Below are 12335 nucleotides of genomic sequence, written 5' to 3' on the forward strand. Positions count from 1 at the left end.
TTAAGATAGGAATTGTGCTATAAAAATTAATTTTTAGTACAATTTTCATTTTATAGCACAAACGTATGGCTACTCTGTGGCGTTAACTACTTGATAAATTAAGTGATATTATCAACAAAAATTTTTTTCAGGAAAGGAATATATTGTCTGTTTAGAAAATATTACCGTTTGTCATCATTGCAACCGTTTTTAAATCAATAATGAACTAAATTTATTGAAAAAATAAATTGCCTCTTATTGAAGTTAGCGGAAAAGGAAAAAAAAAGTAAATAAAACATATAAAAACTTATCGTGTATGCAGAACAGATAAAAAAAATACAAATTAATGATTCTGACAATATGAAAATAAAAATAATAAACAAAAAGTCACTGATATCATGATTTTTATGACAGAAACAAGGCCAAAGACATCATTCAACTACAGCTTTTTAATAGCAAATAGAATTAAGTATTATGCACGGTGTTTTGGAATTCGGAACTTCGTCCAAAAAATAACTCGAAAGGCAGTAACCCAACACATGGAACGCATGCACGATTGGCCACTTACGAGGCGTTGCAAAACTATGTCAACCTTACACCGTATCCACTGCACAAAAAGTTATGCCTCATCGCGTACCCGAAACACTTGAAAAGTGTGGATAATTGTCGTGGCACGGTCGATAAATCACAAACTCTATACCCTTCGAAAGCTGCGAGGATTGTTCTATTCCGTACCGTTATAAAATGTGTCCCAAAAATGTCGCCCAAAGTGAACAAATCGTGGAAAAATAGTAGTAAAATAAAGCGGAACAAGTTTCACCCTTAGAGTTGCAGGACATCGTAATTGTGTGTGTGTGTGTTCTAAGTTCTTTTCGTTGACACTTGGCGTGTTCCTTCCCACACATGCAGTCCCATGTTCGAGGGCGCATTTGGCGCATCGGAATGTGTCCAGGACCCTTTTGGTTTTCTGCTCGTTAGATTTATTTAACGGTTGCGGGGCGAGAAAGGATGATGGTTGCGAGCAGGGCGCAAGGATGCACATGTGTTGCACAAATGCGCCCGCATAATGTACTGTTCTGGCGAGGAATGGAACGCATTGACAATAGTACAAGGAACAAGTGGTTCATGGAAAAGTAGGGAACTAAGAAAGAACCAACAATTGGTTTGTTTTAGGCCGACGGTTCACGACGATGGGTTTTTGGGTGCTTTCGGAACTGTCCCAGAAGAGACAGCAGACAGTTTGTTTTTTTTTCGCCCGGCTACATTCAAATTTTAGCACACAGGAAAGATGTTCCCTCAAGAGTCTGAAAAGATGGGTTGAAAATGGTTTTGCAAGCTAAATAATAGTTGTGCCAGCTGGCTTTGCTTAAGAACTCTGAGCAAACAGCAAGTTTTAACCATTTTTTTTGCCCTCAAGTGGTACCGAAAAGGATCGGGCTGAGTTCTCCTTTTCCTTCCTCCGAAGCATTTGAAGCATCGGAAACGCATCATCATGAAATAGTCCGTCGTTTGCATGGATTTGAAATTTTTGTAAAAAATGTCTCGCACGTGGTAGAGAGAAGTTAATGCAGCAAAATCGTTAATTTTTCACATGCAAAACCGTATGTTTGGTCGCGTGTAAGACAGCAAAACATTTGTCAAGCGTCGCGTAAGAATGAATTCTTCTCATCAATCTTTGCATTTGCACACGGTTCTTCCTCAAATGGAAGAAAATTCGTTCTTCTGTCAGGACAGCGAGAATGATTGTTCTTCGCCTGGATGTGTGAATGACGAAACAAACGTGTAGAATCATGTTTTTATTGATAATAAAATTGAAGCACTTCTTAGAGACATTTCACACGTTCAAACATTTATCCACTTGCAGCTGGCTTGTTTAGACGTGTTTCTTTCTTTTTCCTTTAAGTCTAATGCACTATAAAAAAAAAACATCATTTTATTAGATGCTTCCGTTTGGTTTGGTGGGCGACGCTTTTGTTTATGCTTGTTTCAAATTTCATCGACACTTACAAAATTCTTCTGACGATGACGGGATTGGGCGCGCGGTTCTAATCAGACAAATACAACAAGCGCACCCTATAAGGCGTCGAGATTCTTGGAGTTTAAACATAACATAAGTAGCAATATGTTTTAACAAGTTTAACGATAATGATAATCCAAACAAACGATACTTTTTTTTAAAGACAACAGAGTACAACAGAGGGATTTGTTTTTGTATGATAAACTTTCAAAAACGTTGATCAACGATCGGCGTGTCATACGTTTAGTCGAGTGGCGCTTTTTTATTAATTACATTGCGTAATTTGCTTACTAGACTTCTCTTCGGTTTTGCTCGGTGTAGATCGTCCAACTATCGCCACAGAACGCGACAATGAGCTGTAATTATTATGTAATTCTAGCATTATTACGTCACGTTCCGGCATGCGTTTGAAACCGATCCGACCCACGCCTATTCATCCTCCTATCCTATAAATAGGTTTTAATTCATTCGCCCTTTAAACGGCACACACAGCATCCCTGGTGGAGCTACCGGGCAGCCCCACTCGGTGGCAATCAATTTAATCTAGACTATGAGCTGTCCATAGCGTACCCAAAAAACCGGATGCAACTATGCATTCCGAGTGCATCCAGCAGTAATGCATATCCGCATCACGTCATGCCATAGGAAGAAGAAATGGCCGCATTGTGGGGTTTAGATGTTTTGTGTGTGTTTTTTTTAATTTTTTAGTTTAGGTTCTATGTATCAGCGTGTAGGGCGGCAAACATTTATTGCACACACACGCACATGGACGCACCCCATTTGTTGTGGATGTCCGCACGGGACGAGGGATATTAAATTCGATACTTTTTTGTCACCGATGCTACTGTTACCGTCGGTCTACAACTCCTGGTGCCCGATATGCGTGTAATAGACAAGTTATAGCACCCGGAAAGCTAAAAACAAACGCTTCTCCGGGCGGATGGACGAAAATAGATGGATAATGCATCGGTATTAAAGTATTTTAAAATTTATCTTATAACGTGCATCGTTTGCAAATATATAGATTTTTCTTTTAAATTTCGGTAACTTAGAGAAATACAGAGAAGAGAAGGTTAAAATTGTAAACAGTTTCATCTTTAGAATACTTTTAGAATCAATGCCTTAAACACAAATCCAGACTTTTCACAAATCCAAATGGCTCCAGATAGAGCGAAAAATTGTAATTTTTGTAAATCGTTTTTTGTACTCATCTTTGTCAATAAAAATTGGCGAAAACGGTTCAGTAGAAATAAAATAAAAAAGGAAAAATGTTTAACAAATCAAAGAAACTTGAGTGAAGCATATTAATTGACAATAGTGTACCCCATAAAATACTCAACGTTGTACCGGCTGGTGGTGTATGTGATAAAAGGCGCCGTATCCACACTGCAGGATCAAAACCCATCTGGACCGTTCCCCCTGTAGCCCTCGGGTCATTAAACTAAGAAGAGGGAGATAAAATACTCAACAAAATAAATTGAATCAAAACAATGCAATGCTCTCTATCCTAGCATTTATACCTGATTTTAAGACGGTTTGCTGTAAATTAATTATGGAAAGTTCTAGTAAGAGAAATGGTAAATCATGGATGTACATTCCAAGACCGTATACATTCCCTTTAATGTTTAATTTTCGTTCAGTTTCTATGTATTCAGAATTGCCTTTTGGACACTGTTTGTAGATGATAGCCGTGAAGTTTCCACACGACCGGCCCGTTACGAATTTAATTCGAATCGTTCTCTCTTAAGAAGGACTGTATAGTAAGCATCGGGTCACACAAACAAAGCAAGAAATAACTTCTAAAAAGAAAAAAAAAAACGTTTTTTTTATCTCACACCATCCGTGGAGAAATAATTTCCCTTTATCGATTTTTCATCCACCTTGCCATGGCAACACTCCTATTTTCGATCGTTAGCCTTACGTTTGTTGTGCGTAATACAACTCCACATTCGTTGATGTTCACCTAGCATATTTTCCAACACCATGAAAGGAGCATGAAACACGAAAGAAAATCGACGAAATCAACAAATTGGGAAAAACTCACCCCCCGAGTGACGAAAGTGTGAAAATACGCACCAATCACATCGTTTCGAGGCAAAACCTCCCCCTCCTGTTGGTGTGTTTATTCGTACACACACAGATAGACCGTTTATTCCGTTTTTTTTTCTTCAAATATTATCCACAATAATGGGGGAAAACGTTACCTTCTGGGGGGAAAAACCATCCAACCGGGTGAGAGAAAATTCAAAGACCGAGCTCGGTAATACTTCGTAGAAAAACCTTTATTTCACCAACACCGTTAGACTGACTGTATATGCTTTTGATCGATTTTCCGCCCCAAAATTTTCCTGTCTGCCTGTTGGACGTTTACTCCGGACGATGTGAAGGATTTGAATGCCGAACGTCAGAACGCATCGTCATTACTATGGCGACGGCTACATTGATGATGAGCATGTTGTTTCGTCATTTGAAGGGGGAGTAAAATATCATGTTTCTATGATGGGAGGAAAGGCTTTTCGGTATCAAAGAAAAGAAAAACAACTTTCTACTACTTTAGACTAAAGAGAAGAAGAAGAAAGCGACAAAAAACCTTCCCGTTTTCCCAGGCGCTATATTTCCGCGTTTGTGTGCATGTGCTTTGCTCTTTGCAATATTTTCCAATAGAAGTTTTAAGGGTGCGATAATGGGCAACATAAGAAGAATGTCATCACCACCCAGAGGGCCAGCTTAAGGGGGATACGTTAAAACAGCAGCATTTTGTGGGTATAAAAATCGGGAAATTTTCAACAATAAATATAATCAGATCTATCGTTCCTCAATACAAGCAATTAATATGCTTCAAATGGTATTTGATGAAATGCACAGTTAAAGTGCTTTGGAATAGTTGGTCCTTTTCATGCTTCAACAAACGTACGAATCGTTTCTTTCTGAGATTTGTGATTGTTAGTGTGCTTCTTAGAATGAATTAAAATCAATCTGTTGCGTGCATAAACGATGTTGTGAGAGGCAAAATGAAAACTAAAATAAAATTAAACCCATCTTCTCCTTCATGGCATGAAAGCAGCCCTAGAAAGGCAAAACATATCGGGATCATAAATCAAACGGTGAGGTCTTGGGCTTTCGCAGTACGTGGAAACTGCTCTCCGTTGGTGGTATCGGAAGCGAAACGAATGGACACGCTCCGAATGAAGACATTCGGTCAATTGGATTAGGAACGGATTATTATGATTGCCACCACACCGGTGAGGGGTCACACACACACACACACACACACACAGACACCGGTAAGGGTCGTCGAGGAGGAATGTTTATCGTGAACGTACGTTTTCACAACCCATCATTTGTGTCCCGTTTGTGGTCAGATCGCGCGCGATCGTGTGAGTGTTTTATTTTATGGACAACACGTGCTACAGTTTATGTTGAACCATTTCCTCGATTTATTTGTGATGTTTGTCACTTCCTATCGTTGAGTGGAAGAATGGAGAAGGGTCTACGAATAATGGAATTTATTAGATGGTGTTAAAATTAAGATGTTTCATTTTGATTGCTTCTCGCTCGTAAACCTCGGCCAGTGGAAATGTCTACAAATTGGAACAAATCTATGAGTTGTGGTTAATTTATAGCGTGTACAACACGATCGTCAAGCATGATCATTACAGCCAAGATCTGCCGTTCGGTAAGCTCGACATGATTTTTTTTTCTGTGTACTTTTCGTGTGTTTTAGTCAATGTCGTTAGAAATGTAATATACTTTATGGTTCAATGTGATTAAGATATGAAAACATTTGTTCGCTTAGTGATATTATTGCTTAAGAGAATAGTTTCATAACTTATCTTTAAACCTAATTTATTTACCTTTTTATCTATTTTTTGTAATTTTTTAACACTTTCTTTTGTCAAGAAATAAGTTTTAATATATCATTATATTATCATTATATTATATAACCACCTGTAAATGGCTAAAAACCATCAGCCTGCGATACGTTACCATTGTGAAGGTGGTCATGAGATTAGATTACATGGGAATTTCGTCATCCTAGATCATCCTAACACCCACCTATCGCACACAAAAGCTAATATAACGCTGCAAAATGGTGGGAAAATTATAGAACGGAAACGCTCCAATTCCCACCAATGATGAGTAGTACGGTCCAGCCAGTCTAGCTCGATGTCAAGCACTGACCATACTGTCGCCATCCCGGTAGTTAGACTGTTTAAATTAACTAGTCGGCGGTCGCTCCCGCACTCGTAGAACTAGAGACGGTATACCGGATGAAGATGAATCGGTTGGCTTTCGTTTGGATGGAAGTTTTTTTTTTTGGGGGAAAGACATATGATGACCACCCCAGTCGAAGTGCCATTTAGATGAGGATGGTTTTGTCTTGTTCAGTAGTGACGGAATGAGTGTTACATGTGTGTGGTCATGGGGAATCTGGACGTGGACAGACGTGATCATTGCTGCGAATGAGAAACGTGATAAAACACAGAATATGCTTTGAATTATTATGATTCACTTTTGTTACACTTTTAACGAAAAGTTTATTCAAAAAACATGTTTTTTTTTGTTTTATAAGACGCAGTATTGGATGATAAGAATGCATTAGTAGTTAATAATTTTGATGAGCTTCTTTATTTTTTTCGCTTGTAAACTTTAAATAAATAAAAAAAGAATCAGTTGAAGATGTTTTATATAGAATATTATATAGATCGTAATTGTCAAATATTTAACACTGTATTTGAATGGTAAAATGGTATTTATTCGTCTCATTTAGAACTGAGATGATGTCACTATTTAAAAAAAAGAGGTGAATATTAATTCAAAGTTGAAAAACATTTTTTTTTTAAATGGTGCGTCTTATGGGTCAACTAATGCAATAAAACAAAAAAATTGGCAAATATTTTGTATTTTTGTCATTGGAATTTTTTTAATTTATTTTTATTTATTCATATATTAACCAAAAATCGCACATTTAGCATTTATGTTGACATTTAGTTACTTAAAATCATAACATAAAATACCAAAATAAACGCTTAGTTAAAAATTTCATCTTTTGTTATATTCTCACTTTTTCCTCTTTTATTATGTTCTCAAAAAAGATAGCTCGGACTGTATCGTAATAATATCTTAAAGTATTTAGGATATTTGACGGAATGTTTAATTGTCTTTTATACTTATTCTTCAATACTTTCGAGTCACTTTCATTTGAACAGTCATTGAAACAGGAAAGCAATGTTTAAGTCAATTGATGTATTAATATAATTATTAACATGGACGATTTGAATTATGGTACAATTTTGTTTTACCATAACGCTCCATTTTCGATTACTTCCAAAGAAATATTTTAACCATCGCAAACATACAAAAGTTGCTCTGTATGCTGGTCTTTACAAACAAAACAAGTTGCCCATTTTGAATATGTTTCAAGAAAACATGCAAACAAATAAATGTCTAAACAGAAAAATTCATTCAAAAAACGTGATCATCCCGACATACGGCAGCCGCCGCCGCCGCCGCCCCTTAAACCGGTGCAACTCCTCGCTTCTGCTCTCACCAAGGGAATGAAGATTTGCCGGGAAAGCATAAAAATTTTCTCACACTCCGTCGCTTTAGCAGTGATCGACAAAAATCGTGCTTCAGCTTGCCGGTGCGTTTTGTACATTATTTGTTTATTGTTGTTTTGCTTACCTTTCTCGTTTTGAGTTATTTCTTCTTCTTTTTTCCTCCTCTCTTTCTGTATGTCGCTTAATACCGAACGATTTATCTATTGCCGAAAAACGGTAAATATTTGGCAAGTTGAAGATAGCAAATATCAAAAAAAAAAGAAAGAACGAAAAAACTTAAAAAACTTGGAATTTTCATAAATTTGAAAAAAGCTTATTGGCATAAAAAGAAACAACAACCGAACCGGGTACGAATGCTTCGAAATGATTCGGTTGTTTGTTTGTGGTATAAGCATTTACAATGCGAATATGTCGATTGGGCTGCACTGGAGGCTACTTGGAAAATTTGCAGTGAAACGTTGGCCACTTTTTGCCCCGTATTTCTTATTCATATGCTGTGCTGGCTATCGTTTCTGTCACACGGATGTACGGATACGATCGACTGCGAAGTTTTACTGTGTACTCTCTAGGAGTTGTTCCAGAAATTGACACTTCCAGGATGTGTCCCTGGATATTGCTGTTCCCAGATGAGAAGTGTCAGCACATTCCGAAGCCCCGATGTGGATCGTGATCGTGGCGACTCAAAACTCAACCGGATCCTTCAGCTATAAGAGGGGGAGTCCATCGCTTTGTTTCTAAACTGTAGCCCCAATTGTTTGACACATTAGCCTGCAAAACGTTGGGAAAACGGGGGTTCGCACAAATCGTCAGCCCCACAGACAGTAGCGATCTGCGTCGGTTGGCAGAAATTTGAGAGCACCAGTGAAAGAGACCCGCCGGACGCGTCTCTCCGGGGTGTAGGGAACAAAAGGGGGGGGAAACCAGTAACGGGGACAGAATCTACACGCGCCCGGTCCTCGAGAACCTAAGCAAAGGTCACCTCCCGGAAGAAGCAGGAACGGCACTCGTACGATGGGGTGGATCGTATTACTACGTATGAATCGCACTTGGAATGTTGGCCGCTATGCGGTAGGCACCCCGCGCATATGCCGGTGTGGCTCGTCTAGCAGAGGAAAACACACAAATGCACCTTGCCTGCGAGACAATGCTGACTTTTTGTTTTAAAGCATACAGACGTCTCATCGTTGGCCTTGATTTTTGATGTGCTGTATCGGTTTCAAGATGGTATAGAGGTTGCTTCAAATGTTTCTTTTGTTTACAAATGAAATAAAATGTGTTACTTTACTGTATCTATTTAATTTTTTATACATGTTTTCTCCAGTTTCGGAGTGATATGTTTTTGTAGTTTTTTGCTTAAAAGGTTTAAAGTGATTTCTTTTCTGATAAAAGTTGATGTGTCAAAATAGTTCTTTTCTACTTCGGTTAGTTTTCTATTTTTTGCCATCTTTTTAAAGCAAATTAAATGTTTAACTTTATGTTCAATAACATTTAGATGTTTCTTTATTTCTTTTTTATTCTATTTTCCCGAAACTTTCCTTCAGGATGGCTTTAACCTTACTTCAGATTAAATGAAGCTTTTATACTATAATATGAATATTATTTTTCCTTATTTTTCCTAACAATATGAATAAGGATTCAGGGAGCTCGGTTAATCTGTGCTATGAAATAGAATAATTTATCGATGGCTAACCAATTTCATTTTCTCAACAAAATGAAAAATAATTTAAAAAAACGTCGAACTACGTCGAATTAAAAGAAAACTTAATTTTAAAGTTTGTTATACTAGCAGTTTTTCTCAAAAGAAAATGTTCGTTCCAATAAATGTAGAATCCAATTTAGCAGGAAATTCACTTAATAATTCCAATGCTATTGGTTGCTTTTTTTGCAATGAAAAGGACTTCAACTCGACACCTGTTTTAAATAAGAACAGTTCCGAGTGGCCTGTATTTTCTACCTTCAACTTAGTTCCAGTTTTATGCTGACACAAGTTCATAATACATGAAGTGAAATAATTTACGCCTTAAGTGAAATTGCTGAGCGATCGATTTCCATTGTCTTTTGTGAACAGAAGCATAATGAGAACCGATTCTCATTCTGGGGCCTGTAACATGCTCTCATTTCAAATCGTCCCAAAAAATCGTCGTTTCTGCCAACGATTGCACGATCCTATTACACACACCTTTCGTTGCCTCATCACCATATGTCGGTGAGTTTTTCCCAATTAGAAAGAAAGTGTGAAATTACAATAAAATTAATGCACGACGACACTGCGTGAGTAAACGCAACGTGTGAAGTAAGAAAGGAGAACAGCGTGGCGCACGTGCGCGCGAGCGCGGTGGAAAACCGATCCTCTATATGCACAAGCGTTGCGTGCGTGTACCGGTTTCACTGTGTGCTCTGATCAACATTAATATTTGTATTGGTATCGTTATTATTGTTATTATTATTACTAGCCTTTTATCGTGTTGTTTATTGTTGGTGCGTTCGTTGGTTGGCGGGGACAAACCAAAATAAATACCGATACAAGTCCACCAAAAACTGAAAACCACAAGCAACAACAACGAAAAAAGAAATTCATGCGACGGACGGGTTTTTGGGTTTTGATGCGTCATAATAATGATGGCTGTAGTAGTAGTAGTAGTAGGCATTGTTTTGCGCTTTGACACGTCTCGACCCACATAAATCAACCCCCCGTTCAAACACTCAGGGCCTACTTTGTCTTTTTCTTGGACTGGAATGAGCAATATGTGTGTAGGATGATTTACTTTCGTACGGGTACCTATACGGGTGGAAGGATAAAAAAAATGAGCTCTCCTCTCAACCGTCGTTACATTAAGGGTTAATGAAGATCATAACCAAAACCACAGGCGAGTGAAAGCGAAGATGAAAACTCGGTAATTCAGTTTCACTTTAAAATGGTTTGTGATTTATGTGCCTTCCGGTGGTCGTGTTCACCAGGCAGGCAGGATAGTACAGGACCAGCCGCCATCGTTGAGTAATGGATGAAATCTGAACTAAAAGGAAGGCCGGGAATAGTTAATACTTGATGTGAGAGCCCCTTGTTACAACATTATTTACCTTACTCTGTACGCAATCGTGCTACGTGCTGAAAGTAGTACAACGTCCACTAATCTTTCTACTTTTTTCGAATCTCCCTCTTTTGCAGTATCTACAGTAATCTCGTGGAATCGTCACCACTAGGAGCAGCAACGACGGTACCAACGCTGGACAGTATCGGAAGTGGTTCGGCTTTAGCCTTGGGGACACCGTTCCACTATCCACCTGTTCCGCTGTCAGCGCACACGCACCACAGTGGCGGCCCCAGCAGTGGAGTCAACAGTGAGCACGCGGTGTTCAATCACGCCACTTCCGCCAACACAGCAACAACTGCCATCGGAGGCAGTACATTGTCCGCCAGTTCCTATCGTGTGGGTGGCAATTCGTCCGGCGGTTCCCTCGCTTTGCACAACAACGGGCTTAACTTAAGCTACGGACCACTGTCAAACGGCCCAGGCACAGCAAGTCCTGGATCGCTTGCCAGTCGGCTAAACAACAGTGCGGGCAGCAGCAGTAGCAGCGGAAGCAGTGGTGGTAGCGCATCCACCACCATCACCTCGGGCACTGGTTCCGGTGGAAGTTCGGCGGGATCCAGCACCGGAGGGCTGGTGGATGGATTGGCAACGCTGGCAACTGGTGGCACTAGCAGCAGTGGCAGCAGCAGCAACAGCAACAGCAGTGTAGGTGTAGGTCTGCTAACGACCGGAGGGAATTCCGCCGAGTTGGGAATGTCGCACTGGCTTAGTGACGGTACGGTCAAGTCGGAACTGCGCAGCCCCGGACTGGACGCGAATCTGGCGGCGTCGGCTACCAATCTGCCACTCGGTTCCACGACTAGCGCCCACCTTGACGGGACCGGTCTGTTCTGTGCCAATCCCGGCTCTAGCGCTGCCGCTACACTGGACGCACTCCAGAGCCAAACGGCAGCGGCCTCGAACGTGTACGACCACAAGTCGGACTATTACAATTACTACAACAGTATGCAGCAGTACACACCCGCATTCTACTCGTCCGCGTACGGTGCGACGGCGTACGGTGCACGAACGGCATCCACTAAGATACCGTCCCCGAACACGTATCTGACTTCACCGTACGCGGCAGCCGCTGCTGCCAGCAACAACAACTCCGCCCAGCTTTACTCCTCCTACGGGTACAACTCATCGTTCGGTCAGTTCGGTGCGGGGCAGCAGGATGGATACAGCTATTACAACGATCAGTACAGCCCGTACTATGCGAACACCGCCAGCTACTCGCCCTACGTCAGCTCGCCCGGCTCGAGCGGTAGCCAGGCTGGGTTCCACGTGGCGGCCGGCCTATCGGCGGACAGTCCGTCCGAGGCGCACGCCACCACACCGAACATGCTCGCCCATTCACATTCGCCCCAGTCACCGATCTCGATTTCACCTACGGCCGGGATCGGAGCGGTTCCCGGTGTGGGCGGTTCGGGCGGTGGTAACAAAACGACACCGACCGGGAAATCGGGACGGGCCCGCGGCAGACGTCACGCACATCCAAGTCCAACGCGCAGCTCTACCAGTGAGCCGGGCATTAGTGAAAAGGTTCCCGAGCGTATCTTCGTGTGGGATCTCGACGAAACGATCATCATCTTCCATTCTCTCCTTACCGGGTCTTATGCTGGGCGATACAATAAGGTAAGCGGGGTATCAGCGAGATGCGGTAGAGGGAACAAATTGAAGGTCTCAATGTGCGGTGGTTTTTTC

General features: G+C 40.8%; 1 protein-coding gene across 4 annotated transcripts in view; it reads left to right on the forward strand.

The window, feature by feature from the left end:
- The window catches only part of LOC125766315 (developmental protein eyes absent), a 79205-nt gene that overhangs the window by 64274 nt on the left and 2596 nt on the right, over positions 1 to 12335 (forward strand). For all 4 annotated transcript variants that reach the window (XM_049432143.1, XM_049432141.1, XM_049432144.1 and 1 more), the window contains exon 4: positions 10724 to 12266. In XM_049432143.1, the coding sequence (XP_049288100.1) occupies positions 10724 to 12266 (1543 nt within the window). The remainder of the gene's footprint in view (positions 1 to 10723; positions 12267 to 12335) is intronic.

The sequence above is a fragment of the Anopheles funestus genome, chromosome 2RL (genome assembly GCF_943734845.2).
Source record: "Anopheles funestus chromosome 2RL, idAnoFuneDA-416_04, whole genome shotgun sequence".
Lineage (NCBI taxonomy): Eukaryota > Metazoa > Arthropoda > Insecta > Diptera > Culicidae > Anopheles > Anopheles funestus.